Raw genomic sequence first — 20,273 nt, forward strand, 5'->3', positions numbered from 1 at the left:
TCGGCCCACCGAGTCTCTGCCGACCATCAACCACCCATTTTTACTAGTCCTACACTAATCCCATATTCGTACAAGATCCCCACCTGTTCCGACATTTCCCTGCCACCAACGTCTACTAGGGGCAATTTATAATGACCAATTTACCAATCAACTGCAAATCTTTTGTTGGTGGGAGGAAACCCAGCGAAAACCCAGACACAGGGAGAACTTGCAAACTCAACACAGGCAGTACCCAGAATTGAACCCGGATCGCTGGAGCTGAGAGGCTGCGGTGCTAACCACTGTGCCGCCCATCATCTTTCTGATACTTTGGGATCAATATCGATATTCTTAATATCGGAAACAGCTGGGACTGCACACTGTCAGCACAATACACGGAACAAATTATAAAACATTGGTCTTACCAGACTGATGGAGATGTAAGATGCTGAACCACACAGTCAGTGCCCATCTTTGGTGTAATGTCTGCTATTGTGAACGTGTCATAGTGAACATCCTCATTGTTTTCAGGAATGGAGGGAGGCATCAAAGCGGGATCAGTGCGGGTCTGAGAGCTGTGTACTGCGGAGGGAAAGATCATGGATTAATGATTGGACTGAAAGCGGGATCAGTGCTGGTCTGAGAGCTGTATACTGTGGAGAGAAAGATTATGGATTAATGATTGGACTGAATGCGGGTTCAGTGCGGGTCTGTGAGCTGTATACTGTGGAGAGAAAGATTATGGATTAATGATTGGACTGAATGCGGGATCAGTGCTGGTCTGAGAGCTGTATACTGTGGAGAGAAAGATTATGGATTAATGATTGGACTGAAAGTGGGTTCAGTGCGGGTCTGTGAGCTGCATACTGTGGAGAGAAAGATTATGCATTAATGATTGGACTGAAAGTGGGTTCAGTGCGTGTCTGAGAGCTGTATACTGTGGAGAGAAAGATTATGGATTAATGATTGGACTGAATGCGGGTTCAGTGCGGGTCTGAGAGCTGTATACTGTGGAGAGAAAGATTATGGATTAATGATTGGACTGAAAGTGGGTTCAGTGCGTGTCTGAGAGCTGTATACTGTGGAGAGAAAGATTATGGATTAATGATTGGACTGAATGCGGGTTCAGTGCGGGTCTGAGAGCTGTATACTGTGGAGAGAAAGATTATGCATTAATGATTGGTCTGAAAGCGGGATCAGTGCGGGTCTGAGAACTGTATACTGTGGAGAGAAAGATTATGGATTAATGATTGACTGAAAGCTGGTCCAATGCGGGTCATCTATATACGTATAACGTAAAGGGGACTGGAATTTGTTGGCCTCGGAATGTTTTCCATCTCCATTCACTGTGTTGTTTTTTTTTACCGCTGGGTGATAGCAGATGAAATGGATCAGCGAAGACTGAATCAGGCAGTTCAGATTGAGCACCTGGAAGATTTCCAGTCAAAGTGTTAGCAAGAGAGATATCACACAGCGAATAACATAAGGGTGTCTTTTCTAAAATATTTCAAGCATTGTTTTGTCTAATTTCCTTTAATCACAACATGTATTTAAATCAACCAGCAGTCTGTGACATCGCCGAGTGGAACGAAATTCAAAGTAGTGACAGAGAGCTGGTGACTGTGGGAGTTTAACTCACCGAGAGTGGAGAGATCACCGCCGGCACTTGTGAAGAGATCATCAGGACTACTGTCCAGCAACAAGTGACCATCCTGAGTGTCAATGGCTCCAGTCTCAACATCATCATAATCACCCGGAACCAGACCTGGGAGGAAATAATGATTTTCACTGAAATTAAATGGTAATACTGAATACTTAGAATTATATTATTAGACATCAGTCGACACGGGCCAGCCAGGGTAAACTGTAATCTTCAGCCGTAGTGAGATTAGAGGCTGGCGAATGATGGGACCGTGTCGTGTCACGATAGGCGAGTCATAGCTCATGCGATGTTTAAAATGCAGCCTGTAATCGATTGAAAGGAAGGGGCAGTGTAGGATATTGGTTGGGAGACTGACAACCTGTATGTTTGGCAGATGGCAGCAGCCAGAGCAAGGTTGGCGCCCAGGTTTTCGCATGCCTCCATGGAAGTGCTCCTCCAGGCAGCAAGGGCAAGGAGGGAAGCGCTTTTCCATCGGGACCGGAGGAGGAGGCCAGTGAGGCAGGTGGGGAGGGCATGGCAGGACATTGAGCAGGGAGTGAGCAGCCGTGAGGTAGTCCCATGTAAGAGGTTTCAGTGCAGGAACGGGATCAATGCCCTGATATAGTATGACAAGGTGATTGCAGTGCCTAACATTAATTTGACAGCCTTAAATGTCACAAATGATAAAAATTAAATTGGAGAAGGGGTGCCTCACTCATTTGTTCAGATGTTCCTACACCATGGAGCACAGCTCAGTGCCCACCTTCTTGGAGAAGCACAATCTTCAGTGACACTGCTGTTCCGATATTTGCAGGAAGCAGAGCCTCTGATGGTAAGCCCTCTCTGGTGGGTAGCATCTTCTGCACTCAAGAAGCTGGTTGCGTGCGGCTGTGTGCCCTGCTCATCCACACTCTTTTCCAGCCTCATGATTATTGTCCCTGTCTGGGTGCTGCTGCCCAACTCCTGGGAACTGCAGCTGCTTCCATCTCTCATTCTCCTCCACAATGGGAGGCCTCAAAACCGGCGTGGCGTAGACCTATTGTAAATTGCTGCACTCACTTCTCAAGGTCTCCATTCTTTTTACTTGGTGTAGGTAAGTTTCAAGTCGGAGAGGATGCTCATCCTAAATACCTCTGTTATGATCGCCAAGATAGGTCAGCCTCCAGATTGCCAATACCGCGATACAGTATCTCTCCCCCTCCCTCCAGTGCCACAATGCTTTTCACAGCCAAAACTGACCTTCCTCTGACCTTCCCCCTCCTTATAGATGGCGAGTCTCTGAAAACTGTTGTCGCCTTTCATTAAATTGTGAATGGTTTGGAAAATTGCCATGAATTTCCTGTTTATTGACTCAATTGCCTGCCCAGTGCCTTAAAGTGCAGCCTCCACCCACCAGCTCGGCCGCTGCCAGGAATATCACTTAACAGAGTAAATACGTCGGGCTTCCTTTGCACTGCTATCCAGCGGCAATTTCCCTCCCAGTCTGTCGCCACTGTGTGACAAAATTCTGCCCTCCGTTTTAAAGTCACATCTGTCCCATTGAATCACCCATTCAACATACAAACAAATGTCACATTTCACCGCCCACACAACAGTGTCAGAAATCACAATAATTGAATGTTTCATTCCATTAAAGTATTGGTTGCAATCGGTATTATTCTGCAGACATCCAAATTATTTCTCCTTTCTTAAAAACTAAAATCCCTCAGCAAATCCCCATGCATTCAGCAGCATCATTTTACAGCGATTAAGTTCTGATATATTTAGTTGTTGATTTTAGATAACAGACTGCGTGATGGATTAAAAAAACGTGATGGTAACAAATAAAAATGTACCCACCCTGAATACTGGAGGAGTTTCCTTCAGGATTTTCTGATCCAGGATCCGTATCACCCAAACTGTGACTGGTGTAATATTCAATCCGATTTAGGGACTCAATGGAATCAGCAACTGTTAAACACAAACATGGATGGTTATTGGAGAGATCGATTGGGACGTTCCAGCAAATAACATAATGCCGTCATCATCTGGTGACAATGTCCTGGGACTTTGTATCTGACACGATTGTGAAACATTTATCACAGGGACTGCAGTAGTTCAAGAGCAACTCGGGATGGACCAAATATGTTGGCTCATCCAGCGAGCAGTTAAAACAATACGCAGTACAGCTGGTGGTTCAGATTTCAGACATCAGAGCAGAGACAATAGTGTAAAACATAATCAGTTCGCACAGTTTCATAATCCAGAATCCCTCCAAACTGTCCGCGTTTCTTTCAATTTCAGAGTCTCAAATGGATGGTGGTGGCTTTAAACCCGAACCCCACCCCGGATAATGGGGCAGAAAAGTGTAAAGAGTGCAAGGAGACGAATAACGGATTTGTTCTTTACTGTTTTTTTTTGCAACCTGAGAAATTAATCTCAATGGTTAAATTGCCCTCTAAATATATCGCAAGACAAAACTTTTATCGATTTGCTAGTGTTGTTGCCCCAGTATTGTGAAACAGAATTTGTAGATTAATGTTAAACTTCAGAATACAAAGTGTTAGGATATGTTTTTTGGAGAAACCACCGACTTCAGTTAAGGAGTTCCTGATGGAGACGTGTTTCTGATCCAGAAATCCAGTCACTTAGAGAAATAAACTGTGTGTCAATGTGACTGTCTCCTCCTGAGAGCAGTGTCTATTTGTGGTCTTGCTTAAATGGAGTAAAATGATATGATAGTTACAAACAAACAGAAATCACGTTCTTTAAGCAGTAGCAATGGGTGGAAATCTTCCCAACCCCATTGCTAATCTTGCAATACGCACAGATATAGACACACTCGCACTGTGATATGACTCCTTCACCTGGGGATAGCGAGCGGATTTCTGACAGTGTTCAGTCAGTAAACTGACCATTAACATGGGGTAGTTAAGTGGAAGTGACATTTGTCTTGTGAACATTCGGCATGAAATATAAAACACAGACCTGAACGCCGGATCTGATAGGAATCCTTGCCAGGTGGAATATTCCCAATCTCTTCATAAATTGCTTGGTATAAACCAGCCGGTGAACCCTTGCCACTAGTGACAGAACCTGTCAGATGGAGGGTGGGAAGATGAAAGTTTAGTTGCAACCCACGAGCGTTGAACAGTAAATTATCTGCGAACACATCCAAATCACAGAGACGGAGAAAGTAAAGGGACAAAGTCGGGTACAGTGAATGCAGAGTAGTTTTGTTGTGCGTATTTTCATGCATGTCTATGTGTCAATTTTACTGCATATCCCTATGTTCACCTGCAGCAGACTGAGGACAAATGTGTTGACTGAGTAAAAAATTTCAATCAAGTTTGTTAGAAGCGATCTCTCCCTAACAAAGCCATGCTGACTGTCCCTGATTAATGCCTGCCTCTCCAATTGGAGATTAATCGGGTTCCTCAAAATTGTTTCAATATTTTCCCTTCCACTGACGTTAGATTCACCTGCCTGTAATTACCTGGTTTAACCCTGCTACCCTTCTTGAATAATGGTACGACATTCACTGTCCTTAAATCCTCTGGTCCATTTCCTGTGGCCAGCGAGGATTTGAAAATGTATGTCAAAGCCCCTGCTGGATCTTCCCTTACCTCACTTAACAGCCGAGGTCACATCTCATCTGGGCCTGGGGATTTTTCTATTTTAAGCCCGCTAAAACAACAAACACTTGCTGCCTTTCAATGCCAATTTGTTTAAGTACTTCACAAACCCGCTCCCTGATCTCGACACCGCCATCGTCCGTCTCCATGGTGAACACAGATGAAAAGTAATCCATTAAAGCCGAATTTACGTCCTCTGCCTGCACATTGCAGACGGTCATTTTGATCCCTAATCAGTCCCATTCTTTTCCTGGTTATCCTCTTGCCCTTGATATACTTTTAAAAAATGCATTGGGCGTTCCCTTGATCTTCCTCACCAGTGTTATTGCATGCCCCCTCTTCGCTCTCCGAATTCAATTTTTAAGTACCCCCTATACTTTCTGTACTCCTCTCGGGAGTCCGCTGTTTTTCAGCGCTCTGAAACTGCCAATAGCCTCCTTTTTGCTCCTTATCCAATCCTCCATATCCCTTGACACCCACAATATCCCTGGAAATGTTCGTCCAAACCTTCAACTCTATGGGAACATGTTAGCCCTGAACTCTCAATATTTCCCTTTTGAAGGTAAGAGCCAATGGGATCCAGGGCAATTTGACAAATTGGATCCAAAATTGGCTGAGTGGTAGGAAGCAAAGAGTAATGGTCGAGGGTTGTTTTATTGAATGCAAGCCTGTGACCAGTGATGTACCACGGGGATCGGTGCTGGGACCCTTGCTGTTTGTAGTGAACATTAATCATCTAAACCTGAATATAGGAGGTATGAGGAGTAAGTTTGCAGATGATGCAAAAACTTGTGGTGTCGTAAATAGTTGGGAAGAAAGCCTTAAATTACAGGACGATATAGATGGGCTGTTAAGATGGGCAAGGGAGCAGCACATTGAATTTAATCCTGTGAAGGGTGAGGTGATGCATTTTAGGTGGAGTAACAAGGCAAGGGAATATACAATGGATGGTAGTACCATAGGAAGTACAGAGAGTCACAGGGACCTTGGTGTCCTTGTCCAAAGATCACTGAAGGCAGCAGCATAGAAAGATAAGGTGGTTCGGAAAGAATATGGGATTCTTGCTTTTATTAGCCAAGGCACATAATATAAGAGCAGAAAGGTTATGATGGAGCAGCATAAAACGCTAGTTAGGCCACAGCTGGAGTACTGTGCACAGTTCTGGGAACTGCACTGTAGGAAGGATGTGATTGCACTGGAGAGGGTGCAGAGGAGATTCACCAGGATGTTGCCTGGGTAGGAGCATTTCAGTTATGAAGCGAGACTGGAAAGCCTGGGGTTGCTTTCTTTAGAACAGAGAAGGCTGAGGAGGGAATATGATTGAGGTATACAAAATTATGAAGGGTATTGATGGAGAGATAGGAAGAAAACTTTTCTCTTAGTGCAGGGGTCGGCAACCAGGGGGCATCGTTTTAATGTAAGGGGAAGGATATATCGAGGTGATTTGAGGGGAAAAGTATCACCCAGAGGATGGTTGGATTCTAGAACACATTGCCTGAAGAGGTGGTAGAGGCAGGAACCCTCACAACATTTCAGAAGTATTTAGATGAACAATTGAAATGCCATCGTATACAACACCATGGGCCAAGTGCTGGAAAATGGGATTAGAGTAGATAGGTGCCTGATGGCCGGCAGAGATACGCTGAGCCGAAGGGACTGTTTCAGTGCTGAATAACTCTATTAATCTATGACTCTATGACCTGATCTCCTGCTTGTGATCGTTTGTAAACGACTGCTTGCCCAGTGAGGTTGCAAGGCTCGATCTTATCAGCTTTAGGACTGTCTTGTTACAGAGCCTGTTCTGGTCGGATCCTTGGCAGTGCTAGGCGCCTATGCTGTCCCAGCTATAGAATCTTTCTTAAGAGAGAGAGAGGTCTATTTCTATAGGAACTTTATATTATTATGAAAAGTGTCATTTATTAAGCCTCCCATTTCTTATAATAAATCAGGAGTGATTTGGATGGGTGAAATATGAGTGGAAGCGTCGTTTTGGAATGTTGAATCACCGCTGGTGAATACAGAAGGTCCTATACAAGTATCACCTGTCAAAATAACAGTCAGACACGGTTAGACAGCTCGATATTGGATGCCCAGAGCCGGAATTTGAAAGGCTGGAACTGATAACCAATGGATGAAGGAAGATTAACAGACAAATAATTAGTTGAATGCACAGCTTAAAAAGTTGAATTAAACTTCCGGATCCTTTGTTACAATAAGTAAATTTTTCCAGAGTTTCATGTATGATGTGCTGAACTCTCACAGTGAATGTGGACACTTCAAATCACTCTCCATTTTAAATGTCACATTTTACTAAATCCAGAGCACATTGAATGGAGAAAATCAGCAAAAAAAAAAAATGTGCTTCTAACAAGGCCACGTGAACGTCCATAGAAATCTGCAAGGAACGAGAGTTTTGCATGCATATGACACAATATCTGGGATCTTTCGTTGGATCCGCGGTAAGATATGAACCTCACCTCTTCTGATTGACTTTTTCTGTATAATCACCATCAGTGAGATCAACACACAGAATAGCAGGACTCCGAAGCAGATTGCAACTCGGATGGAAGTACTTTTATATCCCTGTTCTTAATGACAACAATACAGAAAGGTTTAACACATACATAGTCCGTCTTGCACGATAACATATTTACAAAAGGGAGTTAATAATTATATCCACTGCTTCTGGGCAATGAGTCAGGCTGAACATTCCGCAATATGTGTGGTGCACATTGCACCAGAGGGAAGTGTGAGCCAGTCTAAATTACAGAGACAGTGCCCCCATGTTTCTGATGAGAACACGACAGTTCAGGTACAGCCAGAATCTGGAATTAGCTAAATTTCAAACAGACCATTTGAAATATGCGGTGAGGAAAAGATATTCCAGTCAGTGGGAAAGTGCTCATAGCATCTTGAGAAAATGACTACAATACCAATTCAACTAATTCAAACCCTAACGCTGGCGAGGATACTAATAATGGTAAGTACCTGCAGATGTGGACGGGACAGCAATTGGAGGCACATCGAGCCCTGTGGAGCATATTGTACAAAAAGTTCAGGAGGATGAAATTTCAGCACTTTCCATTTAAACGATAAATACTGCTCTTAATTTCCCGAACTAGTGAGTCAATTTAACAAAACAATGAACCCTAACCCCACTCTCCATACCCTGTCACCCTCACCGGAACAAATCACACTGGCATCTTCCTTGTGATCACAGTCAGACTGAGCCGGCGATGAAGAAGGACAGTTGGCCAGAGAAGATTCGCTTCCAGTGCATTTCACCTCATCAAGCCATTTAACACCGTCACCCTGGGAAAAAGTAGCTCCTCCTGGGGCCAAAAGAGCGTGACCACAATCCAGCTGTCTGCAGACAACATTGGCATCGGCCATATCCCAGGAGTCATCACACACCGTGCCCCAGCTGTTATTGCACAATATCTCAACTCTCCCGGAGCAGTTGGTGTTACCTCCAAACAGGCGCAACAAATGTCCAGAATCTGGCAAAGAGAATCAATGGTTATTATTGATGTAGTATAAGAAAGGAGTACATGTCAGATAGTTGGTATAATAAAGAGGAAGTAGCACCTGGTGAAAGCCCACGTTTACAATCATATTCTCGAATGCAGTCCTTTGATCTGTGGTGCTGCTCCTTAGTTACTTTTGCTTCTGTTTAGAAGAGAAACATGTTGACTGTATCAGACACCAATGTTTGAAATGACACTCGCACATTTAGAGGTTTGTTGTGTTACCTGAACAAACATCACCAGCATCCTCCCTGTGTTCACAGTTGTGTTTACCCCACGGTTCTTTTTGACATTGCCAAAGGAACGATTCGTGTGAAATACATTCCATCCCATCAAGCCAAATGGGTCCGGATCCTTCTCCAAATGACTGAGCATAATAATCGATAGAACTGAGGGGACCGCACTCTAACTGTTTGCAGATCAGTTCTGCATCAGGTCCATCAAGTGTATCCGAGCATACTGTTCCCCAGGTGCCATTGTCGAACACTTCCACTCTCCCCTCACAGCGATGCTTCCCATTCACCAGCCGCAGCTCTTTGTGCTCTGTCAATGACACAAGAAATATCCGGATAGTTAGATTGATAACTCGTTGTATGTTCATACTGCACAGCTCAACACATGCTGTTCCGGTTGTGTTCACTGATTTCCAGAAATTATTTCAGAAAAGCGATAGAAAAACACCGACAGCACATAAAGTAATAAAGAATAATCAACACGGATTTCACAATAGAAAGACAAACAACGTTATTGAATTATTTGAAGAAGTTACAGAAAGATAACAGGGATAATGCAGTCGATGTAATATGCATGTTTTTTTTTCAGAAGGCGTCTGACAAGGATCATGACTGGGGTCAGAGCCTGTGAAGTCAAGAGATCAGTGGAAGAATGATAGGAAACCAGCTACAAAGCATACCGTCCGGGTACAATGTGGTAACCCAGAATGGTGGAAGTTGGGAAGTGGTGTTCCACAGAGCTGGGGTCACTGCTGCACAACATTTACATGAACGGTTTGGATTTAGACAAGGGAGATTAATTTCAACATTTAAGATGACAGCAATTTGGGGATATAGTTAACACTAAGAAAGACAGAGACAAAATACGGGAAGACGTTAATAAACTGGACGAATGGGCATGCAATTGCCAAATAAGTTGAATAGAGATAAGTCTAATGTGCTCAGTGTTGACAGGAAGAATAAAGAGGCCACGTACTTCTTGTAAAATAAGAGTGAAAATGATATAGATCAGCAAAGAGACCTCGGGATACAGAGGCACTAATCACTTCTGAAGTGACAGGGACCGAAGCCAGTGATCATAAATATAGGATAATCACGAATAAATCTAATAAGAAATTCAGGAGAATTTGGTTTTCTTTGTACCTAGGGAGTGGTTTGAATTTTGAATTCCGAACACATGCAATTGCTGAGGTGATTTGCACTGATCCCTTTAAGGTAAAGCTATACAGGTACATGAGGCAGAAAGAAGCTAGAGGATATGCAAAGTGGGTTAGATGCAGTAATGTGGGGTGATACTCGTGGGCAACGTAAACACCACATTGACCAGTTAGTCCGAATGGCCAGATTCCGTGCTGTCCATTGTATGTAATTCGAAGTCATATCTTCCCTGTGAAACCACGTGCACAACACTACGGAAAATGGGCACATGGAAGCACCGTTACCTGAACACATGATCCTCACATCTTCTTTATGAGAACAGTCGTGGTTGCCCCACGATGCTGAGGGACATTCCCAGAGAAATGATTCATTACGGGAACACTTCAGTTCATCCAACCAAACTGGCCCTGAGCCTGGTCCACAAGATGCAGGAAGCGCCAGGTCCAATGCCTTTCCACATCCCAGCTGTTTGCAAACCACGTCAGCGTCCGCCAGATCCCAGGAATCATCACAAACTGAGCCCCAAGTCCCATTGTAATAAATCTCCACTCGGCCAGTCCATGGGCTTCCACCGTCAGACAGCCTTAACTGCACGTGGTCTGTTGGATAACAGTACATGAGGATTATACTTTCAATAGACATTCACATCATCACTCAATACAACTGATTTTACCATCACCAGCTCAAAAAAAGAACGTTAAATGCACCTGTGACAGGTAAATAAAACTATACAACAGAATATCTGTTTGCACTTACTTCTTACATAGAATGTAAAGAACGGCAATGTTTCAGATATGCCATTACATCTGGCTTTGACAAGTTCTGATCTCCAGTTCCCCTTTTATGTTTTGAACGCTGGGGACGGTGTCAAACAGGTAATCACTCACACGATTAACAGTTAATTTATACTCATGTTATATAACTGTATATGTTCCTTGTCCATGTATGTTATGAGATTAGAGATACAGCAGTGAAACAGGCCCTTCGGCCCACCGAGTCTGTGCCGACCATCAGCCACCGATTTATACTAATCCTACACTAATCCCATATTCCTACCAAACATCCCCACCTGTCCCTATATTTCCCTACCACCTACCTACACCAGTGACAATTTATAATGGCCAATTTACCTACCAACCTGCAAGTCTTTTGGCTTTTGGGAGGAAACCGGAGCACCCGGAGAAAACCCACACAGACACAGGGAGAACTTGCAAACTCCACACAGGCAGTACCCAGAATCTAACCCGGGTCCCTGGAGCTGTGAGGCTGTAGTGCTAACCACTGCGCCACTGTGCCGCCCAATCCTGATTTGTTATCTTGGTCAGACATTTACTGCCATCTCCTATTTCCCTCATCTTCAATTACAAGTGCCTTGCATTTATCTAGCGCCATTAACGTAATGAAACATCCCAAGGGGCGATACAGGAGTGATACCAAAGAAATTTTAACACAGAGCACCGAAAAATATATTCGGTCTGATGACCAAAAGCTAAGTCAAAGAGTTAGTTTTTATGGAACGTCTTAAAGCAGGAAAGACTGGTTGACAGGCAGAGAGATTTAAGGAAGTAATTCTAGAGCATGTGACCTTTGCAAATAAAGGCACGGCCGCCAATGGTGCACAATTAAAACCAGGAAAGCTCAAGAAGCCAGAACTGGGAGCTGTCAATCTGGAGCCGATTGCAAAGACAGGAGCTGTGAGGCCAGGAAGGGATTTGAAAACAAGGATGAGAATTTTAAAACCGCTCATTGCTGGGCAAAGTAGGTCAGTGAGCAGAGGGCAGATGCCTGAGTGGCAAATGGTCGAGACAGCGGAGCTTGCAGAGGTTGTAACGAGTGAAGCCAGCCAGGATTGCATTAGCATCATGGAGTCTGGAGGGAACAACGCTATCGACAAGACGAGATAAGGGCAAATGCGGGTGATGTCATGGAGGTGAAAATAGACAGTGTTAATGAGGATATAGAGATTTGATAGGAGGATCACTCTGGGGTCAAATATAACACCAAGATTACAAGCTGTCTGGCTGAGTGACAGACAGTTGGCATGGCGAGAAATGGCGTTGGCGGCAAGGAAACATGCGATGAGGACTGATGGTTTCTATCTTTTCAATACTGAGTTGGAGGAATTTTCTGCTGATGCAGTACTGAATGTCAGCCTGGAATTCTGAAAGTGTACAGGCATTGGAGGGCTCAAGAGTGTTGAATGTGAGGAGAGTTGGATACAGTGAGATACATGTGGAAGCTGAGGCTGTGTTTGCGGATATCGCTGAAAGGCAGCATGTAAATGAGTAATGAAGTGTCAAAGGATCGATCTTTTGGTGACTTTGCAGGAGCAGGAATGAAGCCATTGCAGGCCACTTTCTGACCATGACTGCATAGATAATACTAGAACCAGCTGAGTGCAGTCCCACCCAGCCGGGTGTTAATGGGGAGGAATTGGAAAAGTATTTCATGATCAATCATATAAAAATTTGAGACAAGTCAAGAAAGAGGAGGTGGAATCGTTTATGTTTGCCACAATCACTTCGGATGTCGTTTGTTTTCGTCCTGTGGTGTGGATAGAAAATTGATTTGCGGAATTGAAACATGCAGCTTCATATAAGATGAGCATGGATTTGGGAGGCGACAACACATTCAAGGACTTTGGCGAGGTACGAACAGTTGGAGCTGGGGCCGTAACCTGCATGGACAGGTGGTCAATGGTTCCTTTCTGAGGAGAGGTGTGATGACTGCTGATTTGAAGGAGAGGAGCCTGAACATGTAGAGAGAGAGAGAGAGAGAGAGAGAATTGTTAATATTGCCAGCTAACATGGAACCCAGGAAGGGAATGTTTGTGTTCAGTTGTTTAATAGAAATAAGGTGGAGACAGCAAAATGTGGATACCATAAACAGCACAGGTTCAGAGAGAGAGTGAAGGATTCTAGGAGAGAAACAAGAAATGTGAATTCAGGGTGATCGTATGGGATGGGGGTGGGAACTGATAGGAAGTTAGGCCTGATGGGTTGTGGAAGAAAGGGAAGTAGTGGAGGTGACTGAACGGATGTTTTTGAACTTTGTGACAAAAAGTCGATGAGCTCCTCTCACTTATTTTTGGAGTCCAGGGTGGACGAGGCAGGGGAGTGGTTCAGGAGGAAGATTTATGATGGAGATTATTTGCTGTGCGTTTTCTTTGCCTTCCTGGATAATCTTTGTCAAACGGGAGGTTTTAGTGAAGATGAAGAGGACCCAATGATGCTTTATGTGATTGATCCATTCAGGATTATATTACCAGATAGTTCCCCACATGTCACCGTGCCTTTCTGTTTTTTAAATTATTTCAGGGGATGTTGGTGTCACTGGCAAGACCAGCAGTTTAATCCACGCTATTTATAACTTCATTATTACTTTATTACTCCACTTCATATTGGAGAATGTAAGGTCCACAAGTACTACCCTTAAACATCAGCCTTACAATATGCAGTATCTTCGTGTAGAACTACGTTCTCGGGTTGTGTTGATTATAACATTATTAACATTATCATAAATCAATTTAATATTAATTGCATAAGAGAATCACTTACCTTTGTAAGGATGGGACTCTGTCTTTGACAAGGAATATATTTGAGTAATTTTAGATACATAAACCGCATGTCTGAACAGAGAGTATGCAGACCTGTCTGTCCAGACAGACTGCTGCAATTATGTTAAATGAGCAAACGAAACATGTGAGGCACATTAGCAATTGCTATTGTCTGTACAAAATCAATGAACTAAACGACTAATTCTATTAATATATGACTGTTGGACCGGACCAAAGAGGACAGAAAACAGGATCTCTCTGCAAAATTTTGGACAGGATCAGGAAGCGCCTATGGGCAATTGAACGCCAGATGTGTAGGCCTCCTGGCTGAACAGAAACCAGTATTTAATCTGGACTGGACAAAAATGATTGGACTAATTGCGTCAGGCACCTTGGAGAATAAACAGCAGCAATGTGACCCATCAGATACAGAAGTAGAAGACAAGGAGAAGACACATGGCTTCTGTCGGTGGGCATAAATGTTGTGTGGAGCTTAACATTTACCTAACTGAAGAACAAGATGACATACTCTACTCTGTCCAGTGACTGAGTGTGTAATAACCATTCAGCACTGTAAACTTCTGACGTGAAACGCTGGAATGTATTGATTTCCGCAGTGTCCGAAGAAAATGCTTACTGTAACCAATCGGTATCAAATCTGAATCATTAACGATCTCATATGTTGTAAGTTCCACATGTCGTATGCAAATAAATGTTCATTGGAACAACCCGAAAACATCTGCCCACACTCAAGCCAAAAGACTTGCAGGATGTTAGGTAAATTGGCCATTATAAATTGCCCCGAGCGGTGGTAGGGAAATATAGGGACAGATGGGGATGTGGTAGGTATATGGGATTAGTGCACGATTAGTATAAATGGGTGGTTGATGGTCGGCACAGACTCGGTGGGCCGAAGGGCCTGTTTCAGTGTTGTATCTCTAAACTAAACAAAACTAAACTACACTCTGCATAATGCAACATCCCCAGAACACATGCCTGCATTAACATGCTACACAATGAAACTTTAAAGTGTCTAGTCCAAAACATCTGTCTACTTTTATACACAACCTAATGAAACTTGCACCAGACCAACTCCCACACAGTTACCTCCACTTATATACTATACAGTAGAACTGATTGCAAGCTTGGCGCCGGATTTGATACCACAGCTGAGAATCCAATTCCGTATTCTCTTTATCAGAAGGCCGTTATCTTTCACCTCTATCATCATTCACCTCCCTTCCTGCCTCAGCCCATCTGCTGCCGAAATGCTCACCCATGCTTTGTTGCCTGCAGAATCGAATATTTCAATGTTCTCCTGGGCGATCACCCATCTTGCATCCTCCAGAAACATCAGCTCATCCAAAGTTTTGTTGCCTGCCCGACATGAAGCCCCTCTCAGGAACGCCATGGCACTCGACGATCTATTGGTTTCCCTGCGATCAATACCTAGAGTTTCCAAATATGATCTTCCTGTTCAGACACCTTCATGCTCTCCCCCTGCATCAGTATAACCGTCTCCAGCCTGAATCATTTCAGGAACTCTGCTTTTCTCTGAACACAGCTTCTTGTACTTCACCCACTTCAATTGCCCACAACTTTCAGTTTTGCCTTTAACCATCTAACCCCCAGATCTGAATTTCCACCAGAAATATTTCCGTGGCTCCGGCTCTTCAAATCCAACCATCTGACTAAGAATTTCGTCACCCACTCTAACATCTTTTTGTTTGGCTCTGTGTCAGTTTTCTCTCCGTTTACATTCCTGTTAAACCTCTTGGGATGTATGTGTTAATTGAAATTTCTGTAATACAAACGTTCTTGCTTTTTAATTGTGTCCGTGTCCTCTCTCTCTGTACACCACCCCAGCTCCCCGACCGCCCACCATCCTCTCCCACTCTCCTCGAGTGAAATTACTGGTTTGAGAAACCCAGGAACAAGTAACCGATATTATCACTTTTCTCAGCAGATTAGACATTTCACTTTTATGTTTTTGTAAAAGCAGTGAAGAATTTGCTTACCTCAACACAGGACCCCTACATCCATACTGTCAGTGAGAGACGAATTCAATGTGAATAAGATGCAGTTCTGGAGCTGCAATTCGCTTCCTTCACACTGGACATCATTCACCCAGATGGGTCCTTCACTCTCTCCGTCCTTTGAATAGTTGTAAGCGGCTGTCGCTTCACCACAACCCAGCTGTGTACAGACTACGTTGGCATCATTCAGGGTCCAGTGTCTATCCTGCAATCTCCCCCAGCTGCCATTGTAGTAAATCTCCACTCGCCCATCACACCACCTTCCCCCGTTAGTCAGTCTTAGCGACCAATTTTCATCTACAATATGAAACACATTGAGAATGGTGAAACTGAAGCAAAATATCTCAGAATTTACTGCCACCCGAAAAGTCATTAATATTAATGGTTACTATTCCTGTCATCATTGTTCAGAAGGCTTGTTGAAAGGTCATTTTCACCATTACCTTTTCTCTGTAAATACATTTTAGAGACGGACCGAGTAGCTTACGGTTGCTGAACTGGGGACAGAGGGTAAAATGAACTGCAGGTGATAGCCGAGGGACTGAAGGTCGTCCTCCTGTCCACATGCACTGATATTCCAGCTCTCGCCCTGTACTTAAAAATTATCAACTTTTCTTCCAATTTATCCTCCTTATATTCACATGGTCCATCTTCAACTCTTCCGTTCTCTTCCTCAACATCTCTGTCTCTGATTCTGGGCATAGGTTATTAACTAATATAAAGAGTAAACCCAGTGACTCTCACAGTTACCTTGTCGATGCTTCCTCACACCCCAATTCTTCGAATGACTCTATCACATTTTTTCACTTGCTCCATCTGCAATGTCTGGTGATACAACCTTCTATATCAGTGGTTCCAGATATGTATTCCTTTTTCCTCAACCGAGGACTCTCCTCACCTCCTCATCCACCCACCATGTTTGACAGGGCCCTCAAGCACGTCCATTCCATTCCCCATACGTCTGCTTTCACCCTTTCCCCTTCCCGGAACAATGATAGGATTCTGATTCTCCTCATCTTCCACTCCATCAGCTTCCATATTCAACAGATCATCTTCCACCATTTCCACCACCTTTAATGTGGTGCCACTACAAAGCACATCTTCCCCTTCCCTCCACTTTTAACATTCTGAAGGGACCTTTCACTCTGTGGCACCCTGATTCACTCTTCAATCATTCTCAGCACCCCTTCCCCCAGGACCTACCCATGAATGCGCAGGAGGTGCAACCAATGCCCTGTTACCTCCACCTTTCTCACCATCCAAGCCGCCAAATACTGCTTCCAAGTAAAACAGCGATTTTCTCGTACTGCTTTCTCTTTAGTATACTGTATTCACTGTATTGACTGATCATGATACCGTCTCCTTTACATTAGGACACCAAACATAATTGAGTGCTTACTTTGCACAACACCTTTGTTCAGTCTGCAAGCTTTACCTTTAGCTTCCAGTTGCCTGTCCTTTTCATTATTTATTCCGCTCCCACTCTGACATCTCTCTCCTCTTTCTCCGACACAGTTCCAATGAAGATTAACATAAGTTTGAGAAACAGCACTTCCTCTTTCCACTCGACTCTTTACAGGCTTTTGGAATGAACACTGAATTCAGCAATTTCAGGAAAGATTCCCTCCCCTTTTTTGGACGATGTCTTGCCTTCCAATTTGCAGCTCCTGTCGAAATGTGTTTTTCACTTGGCCCATTCCTATCTCTTTCTGCCTTGCATTGTCCCATTTACCATTTAATTTTTCCTGCCTTCCACCATATCACAGATTGTTCCTTTCGTTCTTTCCTTGCTTTCCCCTTTCTTTAAAAACTGTTAAATCTCTAAGATCTGATGAAAGATCAGCAAACTGTAAGGTTGATTCTGTTTTTTTCACCGTAGATGCTGCCAGAACTTCTGAGTATTTTCAGCACTTACTGTTTTTATTACCGATATGTTAAATTGTGAAACGTGGGAGCAATTTGCGTTGATTAATGTCCCATGTACAGCGATCAGTTAACTGAGCAGATAATCTGTTGTAAGAGGGCACTGGCTGAGGGATAACTGGGAGAATTGTAATTTACATCAAGTTTGTGAAAGAATCAAAGACATGGCATATTGGTGAAATAACGAGTTACTTCAGTCGCTATTATTTTATTGCCCTTGATGTAATGGAAATGTAAATTTATCTCACGCTATTTGGCTGGAAACAGGTTCACGGTGTTTTCTATTATACAACTGATCATTGCAGAGAATTCCATGATAATTCATATTTGAACGACCAACATTGATCACAGTTTCAATGCTCGAGCAACATTTCTATGCAATGGCAGTGGTCCTGGGAGCAAATTGCTGATTATATGCCCCTTGAATAGTGCCCTAGATTTACCACAAAACAGATATTATATGAGCGATAAGTACTAATCACTAGACATTGTATGTATTCAATGTTTACTGGAGTGAAGCTCTTTGATTCATTTGTAATTTAATTCAGACCAATAAACCGACAAACACATCTCAGAATCTTAGTGTCGAAGGAAGCATGGGATCAGCAAAACTAGTGAATCAGCGACCTGTGGAAATAGTTAATGATGCTTGACAGCAGAACAGTTGGTGTATTTCAGTTCAATTGACTGAGATGACTCACCCGTACAGATGACACTGGCATCATTTTCATGGGAGCAGCTAAACTGTTCCCAGGATGAAACAGGACAATCCCACAATCGCGTCTCATTCCGCCGACACCTGCAACTTTCCTTCCACACTGGACCGGCTCCCTTCCCAAAGTGAGCTCCTCCCGGGATTGAGGTTACTGTCCCACACTGCAAGTGCTCGCAGACCACGTTGGCGTCTTCCAGATCAAAGTACATGTCACACAGCGTCCCCCACTGGTCTCCGTGCAGCACCTCCACCCGGCCAGAGCATCTGTTCGTCCCATCAAGCAATCGAGGTCCATGTTTCCCTGTATTGGAAACCAATCCAAATCCAAATAATTTATAAATCATCCTCTGCATAGAAACAGCAAAATAGAAAATGGGTATAAAAGTTGAATCTTATGTACACGATTATCTATCCATACTTTATACAAATTATCCATCAAAAAACAATTGGAATTACCACAGCAACACAAAAGCAAAATACTGCAGATGTTGGAAATCTGAAATAAAACAGAAAATGTTGGAAATACTGAGCAGGGCTAGCAGCATCTGTGGAGAGAGCAAGAGAGTTATGTTTCAGGTCTGTGTACTTTCATCACAATAATTACTACAGGACCTATTTAAGAAGTTGGCTGAACAGTCAAAAATTAACAGCTCTTCTTGCAAACGCTAATCGATTGTTGGTCTTTATCTCTTGGATTTTGGAATGTAAACGATGAAGGATGTGATGTTTCTGTTGTATCTGTTGTCACGTTTGGGCACGGCACTTCACAAAACCATTGGCTTTGGAGGTTGTTCAGGACAGTGTCACCAGAATGGCAACAATGCTTAAAGAGTTACATTATGAAGACAAGTTGCATAAACTTTGTTTGTAGTAGATTTGGTTTAGAAGGATTCCAGCTTATCTAGTTGATGTGTTTAAAATGGTTAAGGGGTTTGATAGATGAGCTATAGAAGATCTGGAGAACAAATACAAAACAAGCCCATTTAGGAGCTGCTTTTCTTTATGCGGATGTGGACATCTCTGGCAGAGGTGGCAGTTATTGCTCAACTCTACTTGCCCTTGAAACCGGTGTCAGGACCGTCCTCTTGAACTGCAATTGCCTGCATGGGGAATGTTCTTCTGCAATGCAGTAAGGTAGAGTTCAGGCAAAGTGTGCAAGCATAGAGTGTACCTTTAACTGCATGTGTTGTAAGCAGAGTGGAACGTTTGGAATTTGGTAATTAGTGGCTAAGACTGAAATCTAGCCTTAACATTTAGCAATTGGCTTGGAATTAAAAACCAAACTGCAAGGCAGTTCATTGTTCGCAGTTAACAGGGCAAGTCAGGTTAGCAGTAAGCTGTCAATCAGCTGTGATTGTGTGAACACGGGTAATTACTGTTAGCTGGAAACTGTCTAAACTGTTGCATCTCGAATGTGCCTCAAAAAGCATATAATATTGGACGTCATTGCAAGATGATTTGAGTAAAGGAGCAAGATGTTACTGCACCTATAGAGGGCTTTGGTGAGACCACACCTGGAGTATTGTGTGCAGTTTTGGTCTCCTTATCTGAGGAAGGATGCCCTTGCCATGAAGAGTGTGCAAAGTTGATTTACAAGGCTAATTCCTGGGATGGCAGGATTCACGTATGAAGAGAGATCGGATCGACTCGGACTATATTCACCAGAGTTTAGAAGAATGAGAGAGGATCTCAGAGAAACCTAAAAAACTCGAACAGTACTAGACAGGCTAGATGGAGGGAGGACGTTCCCGATGGCTGGAGAGTCCAAAACCACTGGTCACAGTCTCCGGATATGGAGTATGCTATTTAGAACCGAGATGAGGAGAAATGTCTTCACTCAGAAGGTGGTGAACCTGCAGAATACTCTACCACAGAAGGCAGTGGAGGCCA

General features: G+C 43.4%; 1 protein-coding gene across 1 annotated transcript; it reads right to left on the reverse strand.

Annotated features, from left to right (window-relative positions):
• Positions 1 to 8,542: 8,542 nt before the first annotated feature.
• On the reverse strand, positions 8,543 to 15,031 carry LOC137364942 (deleted in malignant brain tumors 1 protein-like). Its single transcript, XM_068027819.1, has 6 exons — positions 14,986 to 15,031; positions 10,438 to 10,752; positions 8,988 to 9,305; positions 8,824 to 8,904; positions 8,589 to 8,735; positions 8,543 to 8,547 (listed from the first exon to the last, which is right to left on the reverse strand). Exons 1-6 carry the CDS (start codon positions 14,987 to 14,989, stop codon positions 8,543 to 8,545), a joined length of 870 nt encoding a protein of 289 aa, XP_067883920.1. The 5' UTR covers positions 14,990 to 15,031.
• Between the last annotated feature and the right edge of the window lie 5,242 nt (positions 15,032 to 20,273).

Source organism: Heterodontus francisci, unplaced genomic scaffold, assembly GCF_036365525.1.
Source record: "Heterodontus francisci isolate sHetFra1 unplaced genomic scaffold, sHetFra1.hap1 HAP1_SCAFFOLD_53, whole genome shotgun sequence".
NCBI lineage: Eukaryota > Metazoa > Chordata > Chondrichthyes > Heterodontiformes > Heterodontidae > Heterodontus > Heterodontus francisci.